Here is a 22,616-nt window from a genome sequence, read left to right on the forward strand (position 1 = left end):
GTTGTCCTCCCATGTTTCTCCCTGCAGACGAACTGCCGGCTCCTAATGTATTTTCCAAGCAGAAAGGGAGGGGAAGGGGCGTAAGCCTATTTTCCTAATGTTTCCCCTCAACCGATTCACTGAAATCGGCACGATGGTGGAGCCCCCATCTCCGCAGCACGCAGAACTGCCGTGTGCCTGCTGAGAGCAAAGATCTGCACCTCGGCTTGGCTCAGACGGGGAGACTGCAGCGGTTCCGGGGAACCGGGGAACGAGGCATCTCAGCCCAGCCCGCAGCCCCGACCGCAGCCCCCGCCCCCCCAGGATTCTACAGATGTGGCATTTTGCTCCTTAATCCCCTTGTTAAGTGCGAGAAATAAAGTGGTTTTACTCGTAAATGTCCATAATTCATCTACCACAAAGCCCTAAGTCCCCGCTGTTTCATTAGCCGCTGCCCGTTAATAATCAAAAATTAGAAGTGTCTCCAGCAGCATGCCAATTTAGTGAGGGGAAGAAGGAGCCCCAGAAAAATCACAAATTGTTCGGGGGAAGTTGCCACAGAGAGTGCCTCCTTGGAGGGAAATAATGCCCATCGGTGTTTAATTCAAGGCCGCAGGGTGCTGGGCTTCGGCGGCGACATCACTTTTAACAGAGACATTGTGTAATTCAGTTACACAAAAGCAGCCGAGATGAGCAGGTTCGAATCATGTCTCCTGCTCTGTTAATTCCGTGCTGGAGGCTTTGGAAACAGCCGCTACTGTACGCTGCATGGCATGAAAGAGCCCTAAAACAGAGCAGGGAGGTGAAAGGGAGCAGCAAATCATGCCCCCTCCCAGGTCTCTGGTGTCTCCCCCTCGGCTCCCTGCATCCCTGCGGACCCCACAGCTAACCTGGACGCCTCCTGCCCTCTCTGGCTTACGTTCCCATTCACAGCAGCTAAGGCTCTCTGCAGCTGGGAGAAAGTCTAGTAGCCACTTTTACATTTCTCTCTAAACACTGCCGGACAGGGGTCCCAGGGCCCCCATCAGGGGTGGTACAAACACCCCCCCAAGGCTCCCCGGGGGCCCGATGCCTAAGATCAGGGCAGCAATCACAGACAAGCCCGGGAGGGTGGCAGGGGGACAAGGGGACGCTTTTCCCTGATGCTTGCCCAAGCTGAATGAGGTCTACCAACATCTGGCTCTCTAACCTTCTTCCCCTTCTAAAACATGGCCTCTGCCCATCAGAGCCTCAGTGCCCTGCTCTCCCTGCAGCTCCGAGGCCCCTGGACGTCCATCTGGCTCAGGCACCTGAGTTTAAGGAAAAAAACATCATTTTCAACAACGGGCTGTAGTGATCACTCGAAACCCCGCCGCCGCTTTCAAAGCCGGTGGAGCAGAACGCAGGCTGGCCTCCTCCTCGGGGTTAAAGTCCCCGCTCGCCCCCACACCAGGGAAGGGAGAGGCTGACACCCAGCAGCTTGCTGACTTCTGTCCTGTGGGCCCTTCCTAGTCATCCCGCACCCCCGGCGACTAACAGCGAGGCGCGCCAGACCAAGCTGGGGCCGGGACCCCGGGCTGCCGTGGGGCGGGGCGGGCGGGCAGGGGGGCCTCGCTCCCCCTCCCCGAGTATCCATCACCCTGGTGACAGGCGTGCTGCAGCTCGCGTCTCCTCCAGAGGTCCCTTCCCTTCCCCCGCCACAAGCCTCCTCTGTAAAAACCAAAAAACATCTTGTTCTTTCATCATAATTCGAGTGCTGTCAGGGAAAATGGCGTGGCTGATTTCTGCTGCCGTTGAAATGACCCTGTCGTTCCTCTTCTCTCATTTGCTAACGTGGTCCTTTCTCTGCCTGAAATCAGGCCCTTTGGGGATGGAAATTTTAGCTGGAAGCAGAGAGTTCCAAGCAGAATCCTAACCTTGAGAGGGTTGGGGGCAGGGAGGTGGGTGCGGAAATCGATGTTTCCAGCGGCCTCCCTCTGCGGCAAGGTGCGGGCGAAGCCGTGTCCACGGGCAGGACTGGTGGCGACAGCCACCTCCGGGCTCGGCTCCACACACGGCCCCTAATTACCAGTCATTGTCAGGGTGCACAATTCAGCCGCATGGGGAGGCCGACTCTCCCCGTGGACTTAGCAGAGGGGCAGGAGGAAGCCGTTGGGAGGAAGTCAATAGGTTCTGGAACCGGGAAGATAAAATCCGAATGCCGTGCACGCTCCCAGGGCGAGCGTGACTGTGTATGTAATACCAGCGGCGGCCTGCGTGTTGGCGTTTGAAATAAAGCTCGAACTTACACGCATAATGAGATGCCCTCCTGCCCCCCGCTGAGCACGGCCGAGCCACTGGGGGACACCCCCCCCCCAATCAGGGACACTGCAGCGTTTTGGGCTCCCGTCCTGGCCATGGAGTCACCTCTTGTTTTGTGCAAACATCACCTCAATCCCCTCGGCCATCGCAGAACTTTCTGCAAAGAGCCTTGCCGGCTGGGCGTGTCAACGTTTGAGAAAACAAAGGGCAGAAAAGAGGAAAAAACCAGGAAGGAAAGCAAAAAGAAGAGCGACGGAGCCCACGGCCCTGAGTAGCACCGAGCTCCGCCGCAGGAATCTCGGACATATGTTCAAATACGTATCATGTGAGGAATCATAATATTCATCCCAGCCTTCCACTGCGTGCGCTCCAAGGAAACTCGTATGTCAGGAGCTTTCAAAATTAGCTTAATTTCCTTTTCCTAAAGATCACACATCTTGGAAAGGCCCCTTCTGAGTTACACTGGGGAGCTTAACGGGCAGGCTTCCGGGTCTCCGGGAGGGTATGCTAATTCCGAGCAAGTCAAAATGGCAATCCAGGCCTCCCTCGATTGAATCATTAGCTGTTAACGCAGCTCTAAGTACCTGGAAGCAAAGGTGTGAAATCCACCGAGTGTCACTAAGCACCCGGTCCTCCCGGGGGCTGCCACACAGGGCAGTTGGGGGCTGCTTATGTAACATCCGGGCAGCGACTGCTCGGCCGCTGGGTTATTTGCCGGCCTGGCCTCCCACCTCCTCCCTCCTTTCCCCCCCACCACCCCCGACATGAGTTGTTTTTTTTTTTTCTTTTTTTAAAAAAAGCAAAGCAACGATATAGCACTCAAGCCCGTCATTTCCTGACTGTTCTGTGTGTCATCACTGAGGACGCTGGAGGAAAACATGGGGCTTGTTATTATCGACCCGAGCTGGAATGAGTCAGGCACCTGAAGGCTTCAATCTGGACCTGACTTGGCCACTCGGATGCCCACCCACGACCCCCCCACTGCCAAGCGGAAGCCGGGAAGGCACCCTGACAGCACCTGGAGAACTGGGGGAGGGGAGGGAGGGACCCCAAGTCCTGCAGGGTCACAAGTGAAAAAAGCCGATTCAATGAATTCGCTGCACTGGGGGGTGTGGGGCAGGGAGAATGGTGGGGGGAGCCTGGGACAAGGGGTGGGGAGGGGAGTCCACGGCTCAGTTGCCCCCTCCCCTATCCTTTCCCTAGGCCTCCAGTTAGAATTCCGACCGTTAAAAATGTGACTCCCCGCCTTTTTGTTTTCCACCGGCCTCGCAGAGCTCTTTATTAAAATGCAAATTTCCCTTAAGGGTAGCCCTGTAAGCCTTTGCCAGCTAATGGGATTAACTGAACCGAACACAGCCACCTGCGGGGAGGTAAGGGGGCCCGGGGTCAAGTCTCCGCTTCTCAAATATGCCGGAGGCTCATCTCAGAGGGCCCAGCACATAAAACACAGGAATCCCTGTTTCGGATCTCTTTCAAAGAGACTCTGAAGCCAGGGCTTGAGTCCCAGTTGGGGGAGCACCTGCTCATTGACTTCTCGTAGACTTGATGCCCTCATCTCTGCCCATCATTTCTCTTGGGGTGGACAACACTTTGTTCGTGTCCTGGTAACGTGGCAGGATGGACAGAGCAGCAGCAGGCCAGCGCGGGAAAGCGACTGCCCGTGAACTCATACATTTACAGAGCTGGCGACTTGTCACAAGGGATGCTTTCAAAGTAACCTGGGCGACTGATTTTTCTGAGCGGGCAAGCAAGCTTCGGCTCAAGTCCTGCAAGGAATTTTCAGTCACACCGATGGCTCCGGCTGCCTCTCGGGTGCAAAGCGTTCAATGTTACAAACGGCGGGGGCCGAAACTCAACTCTGTGAATCTGAACTTTACTCCTGGAACAAAGACCAGTCCCTGTCATCTCGAGTTGCTGCCATTCAGTCCACGCAAAAGCGTGTCCCTGGTCTTATAGCTAAAAGCAAAGAATCTCTATCTGTAGACACACATTAAAAAATTGTGTTTTTATAAAAAGATCAGGTAGGTGCTGAGCATTACAGGAGGCCTACAGGTAAGATGCTCTTCCAAGAGTAACACACAGATAAAAGTATTTGTTAAAGGAAAGCAGGAAATTAGTTCTGGAATTTGAGGTGTGTTTTCTTTCTACAGTGACTGGGAACTAACTGTACTACTTGCATACAGAATCTATCTGCATCAGAGAACAGGGAAAAGAGGCTCAAGCTCAGGGGCTAAGATGGAGGGCAGCTCAGGGCCTAAGATGGAGGCTGCAGCTAAGATGGAGGGCAGCTCAGGGCCCAAGATGGAGGCTGCAGCTAAGATGGAGGGCAGCTCAGGGCCCAAGATGGAGGCTGCAGCTAAGATGGAGGGCAGTTCAGGAGCTAACATGGAGGCCTGAAACTAAGATGGAGGCCTGCAGCTAAAATAAATGACAGCCTAGAAGCTAAGATAAAAGCACTCTGCCTCCATCAGGACCTCTGGTAGCAAACTACGAGCACTTTCCCATCCCACCCTCAGAACAGGAATCCCACAGAAGATTCTAAGATTGGGTGGAAGAATTTAAGCCCATCCCCTGACAGTGTTTTGAGTCCTAGATCCCCGGTGGCACCACCTGGCTCCAGAAAGACCAGGGAGGAGAGAGGGGCTGACCAAGGGCAGTTGTTTACACCAGCCCTGGCCAGGCCTCTGCAGGCGCCTGGGTTACACCACGGGAGAAAGGGCTCTTGGAGTCCCAGAGAGGAAGCCTTGTCACCCCACTACAACGGGCTCCATCCCGGCCCACTTACAAAGTTGAGGCCTCAGACTGACATGGAAGTCCACATGGTTGTACCTGTCCAACACGGACACGCCATTGTTTGTTCTGACCCAGGTCGTTCTGGCGGGTTCTCTGTGACTTAACTATTAGGGTGCAATGATTTCACGGAGGCCCTGATTTGGCTTGTCCCACTAGCTTGGAGAAGTGTCGAAAGGTTTCTGAAGTCATTTTTTTTCACCATCTTTCCATCTGCTCTGAACTGTTCTCTCTGCCCTATTTCATTCCTCAGCAGAGACTTCCTGGGTTCGTTCTGATCATAAGACCATCAAAGGAAGCCGCAAGTCTTATACCTTTGTCTTCCCCGTGGGGAAGGGCACATATTAGGCACTCGATATGTGGACAGTGAACACGTCAATGAATGAATGAATGAATGAAAATGCCCAAGTAAAGGCAGACTCACCGACCCGGCAAGGATTTCATCCTTCTGAGAGGCTTGGCAGACACACTGATGGCTACTGCAAGCTAAGAGATGCTACTAAAAAGGCAAAAAGGAAACAAAGCTATTTGGACATTCAATTTAACACCCCAATTAGGAGAAAACTTATCAGTGAGGGAAAATGGGTACATATGTACCAAGAACCAGGCCGTATTCCATGCTCTTTGCCAAGTTGGACATAATTCTGCATATGAGGTAAACCTCAGATCTGCCAATAGTCAAGAATTTGAAAAATTAATTTGTGACAACTGTTTTCATTTGGAACCATGATTTTCCTCCGCCAGGCATGTCATTTTATGCTAAATTCCCATTAAACACTTCCCAACAACCTTTCCCTTTCTCTGAAGAACAACCACGACCCCCCCCGTCCCCCTCAAGAATTCCTTAATGTCATAGAAGGCCCGTTTTATAAACATAGCTGTGGTGAGTCTCTTCTCTTGGCCAGGGGGACAGCCACTAGGGATCTCCCCTGGCCCCTAACTGACCATTTGCTAAGTCTCGGAGCAATACAAATTTAGGTCAAATCAATTAGTAACACATTTCTAACTCTTGGCACTTGGGAAGAGTGAGGACTTTTCCTCATGGAGAGAAGCTAAGCCTTGAGAGCAAACTGAAGCACGCTGAACCCAGCAAACTCCCTTCTGCCTCTGTGGGCTGTGCTTTTTTCAACAAACAAACCAACCAGGGCAAAAATTTGGGAGAACCGGGGTCTCACCACAACAAATTAGGACAAGACTTTGATTTTTTTTTTTTTCCTTTTCACTTAGGTTAATGAATAAAGCGCAGGACAGAGAGGCAGCTGACGAAATATTTTCCCCACTAACTCCAGGAAGCTGAAGGTCTGCTCTGCTGTGTTGTTCCTCGTTGGAGCCTGAGAGATTTTCATCTGGGTGTGATGGTCGCTCTCCACCCGCCAGCACAAAGTCATCAATCTTGTGTCTCCTCCCGCAGAACCCTGCTCCCCCTTCTTCCTCCCCCCATTCTTCCTCACTGAATAGAATGTCTCCCCTCTCTAATGAACATACCCAGGAGAATAAAACTTGTTTTTCCAAAAGGGGGGGGGGGGGGGGGCAGAAGAAAGGAAGGAAGGGAGGAAGGAAGAACAAAAAAGAAAACAATGCCTATATTGGGTCTGGCCGGAGCCAAATTCTCGAGGACACCAACCTGTAAACTTCTAAGGGTTTCCTCAACATCTGAGATGTATACGTAATGTACAGGGTGTTTGCTTTTAACTTTAGGATTGCCTTTGTTTTGCTTTGAGTAATTATCGAATCAAAGAACTCACGAAGACTGGATTTTTTTGAAGGATGAAAAGATCCACTGTGTGCCAGATTTCTTAAAGCAAAACTGCCCCACTGAGTGGGGCAAGGCATATGAAAATGGCTTGGGAAATCAGGTTGTGCTAGAAGGGGCTTAATTACTAATTTCAAAAAGAGAGTCCAGAAATCGAACAATCACTGTAGGACCGGGAGAGTAATGTGGGGCGGCATAAAGGGCCCACTGTGGGCGAGAGAAGGCAGTGGTCAGAACTCAGGCTCTCTCTCTGGCATGCACCCCTAGGCTCTCAGGTCCTGCCCTACTCAGTGGGCTCCTGGCACCAACATCCGGTAGAGGACGATACCTCCCCCTCCCACTCCTGGTCAGGCCCTCAGCTGTGCTGGAAGCTCCCAGGAGGCTGGCAGCCCTCCAAGGGCCTGTTGCCACGGCCTTGACTTGCAACTCGATCCTCCCTTCTCCTCCCTTCTCGACTGGAAGTTCCCACAGGGCAGGCACTCTGTCTTAAGAGTTAAATTTACCCAAAGTGCCTTTTCTTTCTCTTTTTAAGACTTTCACTTGGTCTCGGTGTTTACGTTTTCACTGCCTTCTGCGCCTTCTTTCCTTCTGTCTCTCTTTCAACAATAAAGACCTGGCTAAGGGGAGTTGGTTTTAACTTTGGGGTGGGGGGATCGTTCTCAAGCACTTCCGCGTTTCAAAAGCTCGGAGTAAAAACAAAGGAATGGGATTCAGATTCCTTTTCCCCTTTTCCCACCCCAATGGGAGGACAGAGCAAGCAGAAGTGGAAGGCGTGATGGAGGACGTGGGAAAACCTCTAAGGAAGTGTGCGTGTGCGCGTGTGTGTTGGGGGGGTGGGGTACAAGCACAGAGTGGTTTGCATGCTGTGGTTAATTCCCTCTTTAGAAACATCCATACATCTGGCTGAAGAACAGGAGATAAGGAGATGTAAAATCGGGGCAGGATAAGGGTGGGGTAGGGGGATTTCCTGTCATACTATAAAGTCATTTTAACAATAAATACAACCTTCTGGAAGAAAAGGGGAAAGGGGCCAGGGAAAGTATGGGGCTCAGATTCCCAGTCCTGTGGGCAACCTGAGTGGGGAGTTTGGTCACATGTGGGAGGCTCTGAGGTCCCCTATCAGGAAAAGGGGTGTCTGTGTGCATGTATGTGTTGGGGGGCTGGGGACACAGGCAAAGAAACCCATCAAATGAAAAGACCGAAGGCCCCCCAGGCCCTTAAAGCACAGAATGGCAGGAATGGTGTCAGAACTAACTCTCCTAGGGAACCAGGACAAAATGAGACCCCAACCTAAGATATCCCTGAAAGGTGGGGCTTTTTTCCGTTTGGACTTCCACATTCCATCTAGAGAATTCTAAGTGATCCCACTTCCTGCAAGCGGGCAAAGCCATTTTGAGCTCTCTGCTGACCTCTGGTGGGAGAGGAGCTCTATGGGTCCCAAAAAGGTGTTCTAAACAGGGGCAGCCCACCTGTCCTGTTCCCCAGTACCCCCCAAAATCCTGAATAACACCCCCGGGTGCCATGGTCACGTGCCTTGGCCAAAGTTCAGGGCTGGAAGCTGGGAGGTGTGGGGAGAAAAGAAGAGCAAGAAAGGCTTTCAAGAAGCCCCAGAAGATTACGGGCTTAAGACAGGAATGTCGGAATAAACTTTGCTAACTTAAAAGAATTTTAATAGCAGGGTGGGGGAAGCTTTTGCCTGAAACTAACACATTTTATTCATTTCTTTGGACTCTTCAACTATAAAAGAGGGGAACATATCTAGGAATGGTGTGTGGAAGATAAGTTCTGCTGGAAAGGAATGAATTCCCATTGCAGGGATCAGCAGGGCCTCCCATGAGAAGCTCACGCCGCCCTTCACAGATGGATGACCTCAAGACTCATGAGGGGGTGTAAAGAAATGGCGAGAGGGTGCCTATTCTTTTTAGAACCAAGGAACATGGCCCCAGACGTTGTTAGCACTAGCTTCCCCTCGAGAAACTTGGCCTAAAGAAGGCAGAGGTGGCCCGCCCCACATCCTGAGGTGAAAGGTGGCGGGGGCGGGGCAGTGGTGTCCCACCCAGAGGCACAGAAGCCTCTTCATCAGCAAGAGTGTCTTCAGTGCACTGTGGGTTTGTGGCACTGAGGAGTAGAGAAGGGCTGAAAGGGGAAAAAACTAAAGTTAGCCCTGAAATCTCAGAGACCCTGACAAACCCAAGGATGCCCTTGTAAGTAGGGGAAAAAAAACAAACCAAATCAAAACAATAGGAATTCATCCTCAGCTAGTACCTTCTCTCCTAAGAAAGCATTGAGCTTCCATCCCAAATTCTACTCCCTCATCTCCTTGTATCTTCCCATATTGTCTCAAATGCTAACTCCTCCAGGAAGGCTCCTTGGGTTTCCCTGGTAGAAAAGGGACCTCTGCCCACTTCTGAATCTCTTTTCTAGCCCTTGACTGGGGTGGCAAAGATGCACCACTCACCTCTGCTTCTTGCAAGGATTTCCCAGAAGTGGGTACTCAGAAATTATTATTTACCCAAGGACAACAAATAGATCTAAAATTTCCTATACAGTTGGCCATTTTGGAAAGGACCCCTTAAAGGCTGCTTGTTGGGGGGGGGGGCAGCGTACCCATGCTAACTAAACTTTGAGAACTAAAGTTTTAAAGTGAGGAGGACATCCCTCTCATTTTTCAGATGAGGGAAACTGGGACCCAGGACATTTGCCCAAGGTCCCAGAGCTGGTTCCCAGAACCATGGCGCGTACCTGGGGTAGGAATTTGGAGGTCACTGTGATAGTGTTTTTCTGCCCTGGCTAAGGTCTCCAGAGCCACTAGTTAAAAGTGACAGGATTTGTCCTCAGAAACCAATTGTTCAACTGAAAATCTTTAAGACTATCCCCTAGGCCTTGGGGGTGGGGCCTGTGTCCCCGAGAAAGGGGATTAGGGGAGGGGGATGCCCGGTGGCGCCTTGGGCGCAGCCCGGGAGTTTTGCAAAGGCGGGCTCCCAACAGTAAGAGCCGAGCGCCATCTGCCAGCCAGCCTGGAGCAGTCTTGCTTTATTTCACTCTTTTCATTTCCCAGCCCCAAACAGTTGGGGAATCCCACCTCTTTCCCTAAAAACAAGCTATCTCCTGAGCCAAAGTCCCCCTAAAGTAAGAATATAATTGTTTAAAAAAATCTCAAAATTGAGGGAAAAGAAAAGGAAAGCCAGAAGGGAATAAGAATTCCCTAGGAGTCTGATTTCTGCCCCTACTTCTGAGCTGTTCGGACCTCTGCGGGGACAGCAAAGCCCCGATGGTCTTCTCCTTGACTTCTTCCTGCAGCATGAAAGATCAACTCCCAATTTGGAGCCTGCCTTCACATCTGAAGTCAGATCCCCACTCCCACCTCGGGGGAATCATGGTTTTAGGGCCAGAAAGAAAAAGAAAAATGAGTTCTCTGTCACCTGTCAACTTAAGTCTCGGGATAAGACATCTACAAGGGTTTTGATGTGCTCTACCCAGAATCCTTTTTTCAAGCCCTGCTCCACCCGCTACCTACGGTCATTTATTACCTCTTCATACATCAGGCTGGACAAAGAGATACCGCCAGGCTTTCTCTTAGACCACCCATCAAATTTAAGTCCCTCCCTTGACCATGGCAGGACCCCAGGACTACTCCTACAGAATCATCACAAAATGAAGGCTTGTCAACACTTCTAAGAATCAAACTTTGGCCTTTTCTGGATATCACTTGGCAAATTCATGGGATCCTTGAATAGAGCCCTAGAAACCACAAATGTTCCAGGAATGAGAATCCCCCACTAACCCCTAAACCAGTGCTGTCTTTCCACTGTCCTAGGAACCCCCAGGAAAGTTGGGGATCCTCTGCCCACCCCTCCCCCATCATATCAGACTCTCTTCCCCATCAGGGCAATGTGGGAAGACAGCAAGCAATAATCACCATTAGCACGTCCCATGCCAAACCACCCCACTATGAATGATTTCCTAAGAGTGCTCCAGAATGACTGGATCCCATCAGGAAAATTTCCAAAGACTCCCACTTGGAAAGGGGAATCTTCCTTCAAGTGTCCATCTTAAAACCAGCCCTGGCCATTTGTGAAACAAAATGATCTAATATGCTTCCTTTTTAGCAGCAAGAAGGAAGAAATGAAAGCACACACAAATGTTTAATTATAAATAGCTATTAGTTTTCTGGCAACCAAACTTTAAAAAATTTTCCCCTAATGTCTGGCATCTGTTTTTGGGTTCTGTCTGGAGTCTTCTAAGTATTTCCTTGGAAGGACGTTGTACTTGGTCCCAGGCAAAATGTCAAAATCAACATTCAAAAAACATGCCTTGGGTAATTTCAAGGATTCTGTAATAAGGATGTGTTAGTTAGGGGCATTGCACTCAGCTAAAGTCGAAACATATAAAAAATAGTATTTTTTAAAAATTTACATATCCGATGTGCACTTTATCGAACTAGTAATCACTTTCTACCCCTCACCCGAAAGTAATCCTAATAACAAAAGCAAAAGTGTTTAAATTCACATAGATGGCTGCGGGTGGAAACTAGTTATTCTCTTAATTTTTTTTTCCTTCTAGATTTTGTGATTAACTTAAAGATCACAAATTCCAAACGCTTTAAGAAAAAAAAAACAAAAAAAACTTCGCTTACATATCTTATACAGAGAATGTATAAGATCTAAGAGCTCTAACAGAAGACCAGATGGGGACGAAAATATAAATATGTTGGGCTTAAAGTACAATAAAGAAGCAATAACGTCTTCTATAACGATTAACTGGGGGAGAGGCTGTTTAGGTGCAAGGGCCGGGGGGTGGGTCAGGCCACGGTTTAAAAATGAAATCATGATTTAGTCTTGTTATGATTATTACAAGAGATGCTGGTTACAGACTCTGCCCTAGGATGGAGGAGGGGGCATTGACAATCTTACCCAAGACCAAGTATAAGACTCTTGATCAGGGAATGTCCTTGGATCATGACTTCTACTGGCACAACTATGTTTTGTTTCCCAAAGATCTTATTTTACCTCTCTCAGGTAGTCATTGAGAGGCATTCCTTCCATGGGCGCCCACCAGCCCACAAGGTCACTTCCTGCCTTGAACTATCAGTTGCTAAAGGTTATGGGTCACTTGCATGCAGTTGGGTTGGCCCCTGTGGCCCTGAGACTCAGGTGACCCAGCTAAGAGCCTACGTCCTCGTGTGTGCGCAGACACTACCAATTAAAGGCTCCATTAATGTTTTGTGGGATACGTGCAAAGTGGGGCCCAGCCATCCCAGTGCGGCTGTATTTATAGCCACCTGAATCCTTCTCTCCCGCTGCAGAATGACTAAATTTAGTACACACCAGACAGAGGGAGAATCCGCAGCCTGCTACAAAGGCTCCTAAAAGAACCTCTAAGTGGTAGAGACGATCATGTAAGGGTTAAAATCTATTTAAGCCTTGATTTATCCTGGCCCATTGATTAGCTATGAGACTGACTTCGTTAATCGGAGTCTTAGACCAATTCATTACTTACTTCCCTGGGATAATTCCCTTTTCTATTCTATTTAGGGTCATCTGGGTCACCTTCTTTTCCACAATTTTTCAGAAATTACTTCTACCCAAGAATGCAGGGTCACCACCACAGTGGCAAACATTTCTGACTGGTCATTAGTAACTGGAGTCAGGAACCTTCTCTTTGAAGATATCTTTCCTTTTTAAGGTGCTCGAGTTACGACACGTGTGCTCTCTACCTTCCCCAGAATTTGATATTGATGTGTTAGGGCAGTATGTTATCAATGGGGATGATGCTGTCCCCCAGGGGACACAGTTCTGATTGTCACACTGTGTATGTACCTAGTGGTGGTAGTGGTGGTGGTGGTGTGTGGGTGGGTAAGAGAGAGAGAGAGAGAGAGAGAGAGAGAGAGAGAGAGATGGAGGGACAGAGATGTGGAGAGAGAGAGAGGGAGTTGGAGGAGAAAGAGATGGGCATCCAGTAGGCAGAGGTCAGCAATGCTGCTAGACATCCTTTGGAGCCTGTATGACAAAATATCAGTAGACCTATTAAGGAGGACCCTTGTGTTAGATATGGCCCCCTAAAATCCCACCACCTAGCCAACAGGGAGATGTCACCACTTAAAAAAAAAAAAAAAAAAAAAAAGGGGCTGGGTCTCACTAAAGCTTTGGGGCCTATGGATTGTGGGCTCTGTCCTGGGGTGGGGGTGGAAGTGGAGCAGGACCCTCCCCACCCCTGCTCCCTGGCCCCTTCCTCTCTCATTTAATCACAGATACAACACCTTTTTTCTGCCTTACACCGTCTCACCATCTAGTGGCCAACCTGAAGTAACAACTTACCTTGACCACCTCTGGGCCCCACTACAGTCAGTGACCCAAAAATTCACACTTGTGGGGAGCAGTGGGTGGGAGGACCCCTGAATGACAGATTTGATTTTCTTACTGTGTTCCTTACGCAACTTGTAGGCCTACTGGATCCATATAGTCAGAAGCTGTCAGGAATTAAGATGGACACTTTCCACGATCTGAGAAGCCCAAGAAGGCCAAAAAAACTCAAGGGACTGATAATAAATACCCAGACTCTTCCCAAGTGACACCATCAACTCTCTGTCGTTTTCAGTCGGACCCAGGCTGCTGAAACAGGCCTTTCGGCCTGGACTCTAGCATTGCCACCTGACTTCAGTTTGGGGCATTAACTAGGATGAGCGTTAGACCTTCTTTCCAAAAATCCTACAAACTTACCTGAACGCAGGCTCCCTGCTTTAAAAAAAAAAAAAAAAATCCCCTCACAGTCATCTGCACACTAGCCATTGATCTGACAAAAGAAAAAACTGTTCTATTTAATAATTAGGAACGAGGAGGGAGGTGACAGTCTGTTGACTGGGGGAGGCGAGAGCTGTGTCAGTCAAGGGCCTCTAGGCGGCCCTGGCCTCCCTGGGAGGGGCCGCTGCGGTCTAGCGGGGACGTGAGCCGGATCACAGCGCTCCTTTGGAAGTGGGTACACGAGATCTTTCTTCCCATTATCAGCTCATTAAAGGCAGTTTAAGGTACTTACTCTGTCCCACACGCCAAATGTGTGTGACAACGTCGGAAACGCTGACTGACTCATAATAAGTCTGGGATCAGATAACAATTTATACACCTCTCTCCTCACCCCAAATTGAATCATTAAGAAGCATTTAGTAAGATCTAATGTTCAAGTTAGCATGTGGGCAGAGCTCCACAAGTCTAAGGCTCCCAAAGTCTCCTGAGGTTTAACAAATTACCCTGTAGTTCAACTTGGGGTTTTCCCTCTAAGTGAGTACAACAGAAGCACACTCCCTTCATTTTAGTGACTATGTCACAGATCAGTTCCCTCACGTTCTTCCCGTGGTCCAGTCCCCAGTTCCTGCCCCGGCCACAGCGGCGCTGGTAATTCTAACGTGAAAGGGGGGCACTGTGTGCTCACTGCTTGTCCGAGACCCAACTGAGCATGGGATGATCAACAATCATTAAACATCAAACATTGCTTTTTCTTGTTGTTCTTACCTCATTCTTGGAGGTCTCATCTTCAATTCCCACTGGCTGGACTGCTTCACCATCTGGCTGTTGGAAAGGGAAACTGAAAACAACTTTTTTTTTTTTTTTTTTTGCATGTATAGTAAACATAGAACAATTTGCGCTCAGGTCCCTGGGTTCAACCACGGTACAGAGCTGGTTTACAGATTGGAGGATAATATAAATAATAAAAAGAGAAGGAGGTAGAGGGGGTGGGGGATAGGAAAGGGGGATGGGGGAAACTTTTCTAGGACAAGTAAAAACAAGGTCTCTCTCCTCATCTTCTCTTGGCCACGTCACTCCCCTGAGAGGGGCTTCACACAACCATAAATCTGGCAAGGTGTCGTCTGTCTCCTGTTAGAGCTGACCCTTATCTGTACAGTATGTACAAAGAGTGTATCTGAAACGTAGAGAAAGAATGGGTGCCTAGTACTTTGAGAATTTACAAGTTAACAGTCTCATGGGGAATAGAGAAAACAAAGAAACACAAACCCTAAATTCTTACTTGGAGCAGGGAGACAAAAGTCTAAGAAAGTTTCTAGAAACAATGGTAACCATATTTTGGGCACGGGCCTGTGCCAGATACAGGGTTGAGAATTTCTAGAGGGTAACTTCACTTCTGGTATCTGGCCCTCTTTTTAGAGGAATTGTGGAAAAACAACAGCTCTTCCTCTGATTCTTCTGGAAATGCCCTTCCTCTCCCTCATTCAGAGGCTCCCTGGCCTAGCCCTATGGTAGTTTTTATCTGGAGCCTCCCACCTGTCCCTTTCACTTTTAGAAAGGCCGCTGAGGATTTGCTGATCCTCCAGCAGGACTCTCAAAGAGAGACAGACTGGGGCTAATTCCCCACCCTCCCTGAAGAGGTCAAGGTCTCACGCCCAGGGTGACCACAGGCCAGAACAGGAACCTGATGTGATAAAACCCCTTTCCAGTCTAATTCAAGGAAATTTGTCAAGGAGAATGTCAGCAGAGGCATAGTCTCAGAGTCCTTGTTACTGGGGGACACCAGGGCTGGAGAGGGCTAATTATTAGACTGACTAATGCTTGAGGGTTTCACCTGGGGGACGGCGGCAACCTTGTCCTATCGATTGGCCCAGCCCTTCCTATGTTGAAAATTGTGAATCTTCCTGAGAAATTTGATTCTGAAATGGACAAGCGGCTTGTTAATTTCACATTCCACTAGGAACCCCGGGAGGCACAAGATGGAGGTTTGGAAAGAACCCCTTTGCCACCAGCTCAAGAAATCAAGAAGTGTGGAAACGAACTTTAATTCTATTGAATGAAAGGCTATTTCTGTGTCTTCTGAAAGTTACTTTATGTAGAAGCATTGGGGTGCCACAGTTTTGCTGGAGGTGACAGTGAGTTCTATTTGGTGGGGAAACTGACTCTGGAAAATAGCAGAGGCGTGACAGCATGAGGAATTTCAAATCTAGGCAATCAGACTACCTTCTCTTAAAAAATACACTTTTTTTTTTTTTTTTTGCTTAATACCAACGTTCCTGCATAAAATCAAAGGTGATTTCTAAGACTATGCGCTAACTCTTGCTAAGCAAAGTAGGAATTAAGCCCCAACAAAAAGTAAGGAATACTTTAAAAAAAAAATCACTGTGAAGAATATCAAAACAAGAGTGATTTTAATAGGGTTACTAGATGCAGGCCGGGATTTTAAGCTGTCTCCTCCTCTAACACTGCAAGTATAGGGAGCCAGGCACTGAAGCCCACTTTTTAGTATTATTGTCAATTATTATTATTTATTATTATTATTATTATTATTATTATTATTATTTTAGTGGAACACTGAGTAAGGAAAGCTTTAGACCCCACTGAAGAAAACCACAGAGGTTGCCTAAAGGAAACCTGCGGCTGAAAAAGAACAAAGCCCAATAAACAAACTAAGGCTACAGCGTTGGCAGATGAGTTCAAGCAAATGTGGAAACCAAATATCCCCCCAGCCATGATAGGTATGTCAGAAACGGGGGGGCTCACGTGTCAGGTACGCTCAATGGACGTTTATAACCGGAGATCTGCTGGGTCTGGCTATCCTTCAGAAAGCAGAAGACTGTGAGACACCTGTCACTTGACAAGGGATTTGAAGAGCACGCAGCACACTCACCATCGTGCTTTACATTTAAATAATGCTTTGTGGCCCATTACCACATTTTTTGTTAAGCAGGGTCTTATCTGAGTTAGAAACTTTTGATTCCTTCACTTACCTCGAAGTCTTTGAGCAAAAGTCCCTGACATTTAATCTCTGAGCTCTCGGTTTATTTGCCTATGACATGGGGTTCTACCACATTTTTATTGCCCAAGGCTATTTCAAAGGACAAATGTGACTTAGATGAAAGGCTTTTAAAACTACAATAAGAATGTGGTATCATTATGCGTGATCATTACTATTACTGGTTACTATACCTGAAGGCAGTGAGGCCGTCCCTTTCAAGTCAGGAGGGGTGTGCAAAAAGCCCAGGGACCCCACTTTTCTTTGCCTAATACCAATTTCCCATGATAGACATAATGTGGGCAAATTATAAAAATGAACCTACTTGCATAGAAAACATTTTTTTTTTTGAGAGAAATCTATGGGAAATTGGATTTTAAAAGGCAGGGAAAAATTTCGGCCTTCAAGAGGCATAAAATATTACTGGGGGGACAGAGAGGGAAAATCATAAAAGTCTCTCTTAATTCTAAAGATTTGGTGGCCTGATAAGCTATGCCTTTCCCACTGCACCACAAAGCTCAGTGGAGGCATTCTGAATATGGAAAAAATTGCTGTACTAAAGAAGAATTAGGAAAAAAAAAAAAGCGCCTCTTCTGCATGATGGAATGCAATACATCAGTATTGTACCTGGTAGCATAAATAAATTATCATACAATTAATTGCAACTCACTGTATAAATAAAGTGTCATGGCAAGCTGGCCATTATTATCTATAGCATTTGCCTGCACAGTTTTAATAAAATGTATTAGATACTAAAAAATTCTACTCTGCCTGCCCCCGCAAGTCTTAAAAAAAAGGGGGGGGAAATCATACCCAAATTGGGTTTCCAAAAACATGGAAATGGTCTATTCTTGAACAGTTAAATAAGAAAAAGTCTTCGTCTCTTACAAATTCTAGAATTTTAGTCATGTTATTGATTATCTATCTATCTCCTTTAAAAAAAATTTCCCTATAATGTGGTTAAACTGGGCAATAAAAATGGAAACAGCACACACACACACACACACACACACACACACACAGCTGTAAAGCAACAGATGAGCGTGCATGTCACAAATTAGTGACCATACGAAAGCATGCTCTTTTGACCTGCATTTTCAGTGGTAGGAATATATGGATGTCTTGTTTTGTGTCAGAATCGGGCTGTTAGCTAGAGGTCTTCTCCTAAATTTAAGTCCTCATTCTTCTTCTCCCCCCTCCCCATCAGTAGCTCAGACCCAGATGGGCTACCTTTCTTGTCACTTTGCCAAATGAAGGCTGGTCGGAAACGAACCGTTTTCCCAAACCGCATTACGGCAGCAGGTAATGCCAGCTGTCCTGGCTCAGGCTCGTGTCTCAGATGCCTGAGTTTTGGTCTTCTTGACCAGAGACTCCCTGAGACTCCCTGAGAGCAGAATCAGGGCAACTGCAGGATGACCCCAGCAAATTTCCTTTTATTGAGGTTAATTTTGCACTCTGTACACAAAACAAGGGTGAGCAAGGTAAACCTCTAATATTCTCAAGGCTTGGCCCCAGACATGGACTGATAGTTTGCTGCAGGGTGGGCACAATCTGTGGTTTAAGCCCCCAGTCCTGATTTAAGTGGACTGTGCTTTCCAAACCCCCCACCCCCCAGAATAGAGGACTCGAGACACGGCAAAGGAGACTAGTGGAGATCTGCTGGGAAAGCCTCATGTCCCAAATGAGACAACAGAGACTCCAGCAAGTAAGGGACACTGCCAACTAGGGGGCGAGTGGACACTGTCACCTGGCTTCCTGTCTGTATCCATTTGTGTCCCCTCCCCATCAGAGGTCAGCGTCCTAGAACTAAGCTCAGAATATTGAAATGGGACTGTTATGGCAAAAGCAGTTGCCTGCAGGGAAACAATGCATTGTCATCTAAGGCTCTGGCTATAGTAGGGTTGGAACATCCCAAATTTAAAACTGCTTCCCTTCTGTATGTGATTAGGAAAACGATGACATCATTATTTCCCCGTGTGGGTGTCACTAAAATGAGCGCCATGTTTTAAACTGTGATTTGTGAAAGACACACATGTCACAGAAGCCAAAGGTTATTATCCATAATGTCATTACTAAAAAGCATCACACATTATAAAATATTTAGCCAACAAATGTAGCCCAGCTTTAGAAATTGTGATCTTTAAATCCCTTGAAAGGTTCTAGAGAGTGAAATAAAGAAATTAAGATTGTGGAGGTTCACTTTTCAAATTTTCATTCATGCCACACATTTAGACTCTTGTTAATTGCTGCTTTGATGGACTGTGGCACAAGGAGCCAAAGCCTCAGATGGGAGCCAAGGCCAGGCTGGAGGAGGGGCAGTGGGGGGAGTGGGAAGGGCCAGAGAGGCAGGGAGGTGGAGAGGAGGAAGGGGTTGGGTGGGTGGGGGGAGAGAGTCCTAGAGGGGCCAGAGGACACCTAAAGGTGGGAAAGATGAAGACAGAAGGAGGGGAAGGTGGAGGGCTGCCAAACGTACCAGATGTGGTTATGAACATAAGACCATTTTAATTTCTTGGTATCCCAAGTCCATTCGAAGAGGATCTTACCTTTGATCCTCTCTGCCCCAGCTAAAGCTGCTTGAAAAGATTCACATGCAAACATTTACATATTTCACAAGTCATGGTCAACAGTTTTACCACATTTTGTCCATATACTTAAAATACACTGGAAACATTTTTAAAAATTTTTTTATTTTAATTGCATTTCGAAGACAAGACAGCATTCCACTCCCAACGCATAACAGTTTTTTTAAACCAAGCCCCTCCTACTGTACTCTTTGTAAAAGAGGAAATGATTGGCTTACCTCGGGCTCTTCCCTAGGAAAAAAATTATTTCATATTTTTTAAACACAGCCACGCCCACCCTCTTGGAACCAGCCCCATGTAGGTTTGGATCCAGACCTGCCTGTAGCAGATTAAGAGTGTTTTCCCCCCCCTCCTCCCATCATCCCCCCAACAGGTGAGCTGAGTGTGTGCAGAATGCTGAACGCATGTGTGTAGCCCGGACGCCCCAGATACCTGAGTGTCTGGTTTTTCAACCGTAAAGGCGGGAGGGTTTGGCGAACGAATGAGAAGTGAGGAAACGCTTAGCGCAAAGGGAAAAAAGAGAGAAAGACATACAGAAAAAAGGTTATGGAGGCCAGCGAGAGGCGGCCCCCTCTCCCCCGCGCCAGCAGCCCGACACACTCCCCGAGATGTCCCACCACCTTCTCCTCCGCATTTTTCGCGCCGCCCGCTGCAGAGCGCCCGCGCACAGGTACCACCAGAGTGTGCAAAACATGGAAAGTTTTTGCCCGCGCCATGGCGCAAAACACAAGACAGCCCGTTCCCCAGTACGAGTACACAGTCGGCGGGTAATCTGGGGGTGCCAGGGATGCGAATTGGGGGACACTTGAGCATATCATGCACAGGCGGACACAATATGGACACCAACACACACCAACGACAAGCTGTCTGAGTCCAAGCAGCAGTGCCAGGCGAGGCAGGAGCGCACCTTCCCCAACGACCCCAGCCCACCACGGCCCCAACCGGCCTAGCCTGGGGAACCCCGGGGCCCCTCCCCGGCAGTTCCTGGCTCACCTGAAGCCCCCTTCTTTCTTGCCGGCCCCCACCCCGGGACTGGGGGCATCTTACGGTCGCTGACGCTGGCTTGTCCAGCCGGAAACGACCCTCAGTGTTGCTCGGCACCACTTTTCTCCCTGGAGGGCACATACTTCGACCACCCAAGCCCAACCGAGGTCCCCTCCCGCTCCCAGGGCAAAGTTAGGGCCCCTCACTGGAACTTTCTAGCAGTCTCTTCCCGCCTCGGCCTGGACCCCCCTCCTCCCGCCGCCAGGCCCTGAGCTCCACCGGGCAGCCCTGCCACCCCCTCCCGGGATCCCCCGGCAGCCCTGCTCCCCGCGGGCAGAGTCCGCCGCATTACCTAGAAGCAGCAGGCGGTGCGTACACATGTACCCCATCTTTTCCTCCTGGAGTTGTTTGTCGATGAGCTTGCTGCGTTTCTTCTCTGCGCGCTTCTGGGCGCGCTTCTCCAGGGCTTCCTTGCGCATCTGTCTGCGCTTCTCCGCCAGGGGAATCTTCTTGACCTTGGGGCTGTGCGAGGCTTTGGGCTGGGGGCTCTCGGATCGGCCGAAGCAGCCCCCGAAGGCCTGCATGAGGAAGTTGCGGAGCAAGTTGCGCCGGGGCTTTCGGCGGCGGCGATTTCGCCGGGGCTGCAGCCAGCGGCGGCATCCGGAGGTCCCATCGTCGGACTCATCGCTGCTGTGGTCGTCGCTGCTGACCGACCCCTCGTCGTCGTCGCGACTGCGGCCAGACCTGCCCCGCCAGGCAAATGCGCGAGTAGGCTGCGGAGTAGGCGGATCGGCAGCCTGGATCTCGGGGCTGGGGGGTCTAAGGAAGCGGAGCTTGGGTCGGGCTCCAGACGCAGGGGCGGCAGGGGCTGCCCGGGCGGCAGGAGCAGCTGCCCCGGCGGCTGGAGCGGCTGGGGCGGCTGGGGCGGCTGGGGCGGCTGGAGCGGCTGGAGCGTCAGGGGCGGCTGGGGCTGCCCCGGCGGCTGGAGCGTCAGGGGCGGCAGGAGCGGCTGCCCCGGCGGCTGGAGTGTCAGGGGCAGCCGTGGCTGCCCCGGCGGCTGGAGCAGCAGGCTTGGCCCCGGCGTCTGGGGCTCCGTCCCCCGGAGAGGGGACTTTTCCTCCTTCCGCAGCAGCTGCGGCTGAGCCTCCTTCCATCTCGGCTGCTTCTCCCTCAACTGGGGGTCTCTCTCCCTCTGCTCGCTCTCTCTTAACTGGGGCTCGGGAGACCTCGATGGGCGGGCCGTCAAGCGCGATTGGGGGGCTGTCCATGTTGACGGGAGCGTCGTCGACCCCAACGGGGGCGCTGCCAATCTCGAGCGGGGGTCCGGAGATCTCCATCGGGGGGCTGTCGCCCGCGAGGTGTGGAGGAGATCTGACAGCCTCTCGGGATGGGCTGCCGATGGCGGCTGGGACCCAGAGGGGGGGCTCGTTCGCGGCGGGAGCGAGGAGGACCGCACTCGAGACCGCGGCTGCCGCGGACTGGCCGCTGCCGCCGCCGCCGTCGATTTGTGGGATAGCTCGGGGGAGCCCAGGGGGTGGGCTGTCGTCCCCAAAGGCTGCTCCATCAAACTCAAATGGCATAGCCTCCTCAGGGGGAGGGCTGCGGTCTCCTCCAAAGTCTGCGTTTGCAGGTCTGAGAGCTTGGGGCTCCTGGGGAGGCGTGCTAAAGACCCCCGCACCTGGGCCTCCTGGAGCGAGGTCTGAGACCTGCAGGGGAGGCTGGCTGCCACCTCCCTGGGCAGGCTGCTCAAACTCAAAGGGCATGGCTTCTTCAGGTGGAGGGCTGTAGCCTCCCAGGCCTGGTCTGGCATCACCGAAGGCTCCGGGCTCCACGAGCGTTGGGCCAAAGACCTCCAGGCCTGCACAGGCCCCAGCGGTGTCTCCAGGCTGCTCCGGGGTAGGCCAGAAGCCTCCTGAGCAGGGCTGCTCGACCTCGAAGGGCATGGCTTCCTCAGGAGGTGGGCTGTAGCCTCCATGGGCTCCTGCTTCCTCGATGGCCTCTCCCACGTCCTGGAAGTTGGGCCTGGAGACCTCTGGGGGTCCACAGGCCTCGCCTTCAATCTCGAGGGGGACGGGCTCGCTGTGAGGCGGTTCGGTCTCCATCTCTTCGGCTGCGCCAGGCCCAGGACTGGGGGCAGCTGCCCCTGGGGCCTCCAAAGATGGTTGCTCGGACTGTTCCCCGAGTTCAAGGGGGATATCGCGTTGTCCTGACATATTATTGCCGTCGAGGCAGTTGCGCACGCCCATAACACGGTGGCGGACTCTTAAAATAAACTTGGGGCCCCGTAAGACGGAGCACCCAACCGAACTAGGGTGAAGAAAAAAATTTCCAAAAAATTCGAAGTACTAGCTAGAAAGTTCTCCAACCTCACTTTCCAGCCCTCTTGAGGTCAGGGGGTTCAGGGCCTCAAACCCAAGACGGTGGCAGAAGCAACTCTATTGTTGCTGGTGGAGTCTTGGCTCCTTCCTGGCCACGTTTTATCCCCTCAGGCTGCCCCCTGGCCCCCCCTTTGGCCT

General features: G+C 50.2%; 1 protein-coding gene across 1 annotated transcript in view; it reads right to left on the minus strand.

Annotated features, from left to right (window-relative positions):
• Nucleotides 1-22,346, minus strand: part of LOC111141614 (GNAS complex locus) — a 53,786-nt gene extending 31,440 nt beyond the window's left edge. The window contains 3 exon segments of the mRNA XM_022494306.1: nucleotides 20,110-20,157; nucleotides 20,160-20,228; nucleotides 20,453-22,346. Of these exon segments, the coding sequence (XP_022350014.1) occupies nucleotides 20,110-20,157; nucleotides 20,160-20,228; nucleotides 20,453-22,346 (2,011 nt within the window).
• Nucleotides 22,347-22,616: the final 270 nt, after the last annotated feature.

Source organism: Enhydra lutris, unplaced genomic scaffold (assembly GCF_002288905.1).
Source record: "Enhydra lutris kenyoni isolate GAN:26980312 unplaced genomic scaffold, ASM228890v2 scaffoldscaffold6, whole genome shotgun sequence".
NCBI lineage: Eukaryota > Metazoa > Chordata > Mammalia > Carnivora > Mustelidae > Enhydra > Enhydra lutris.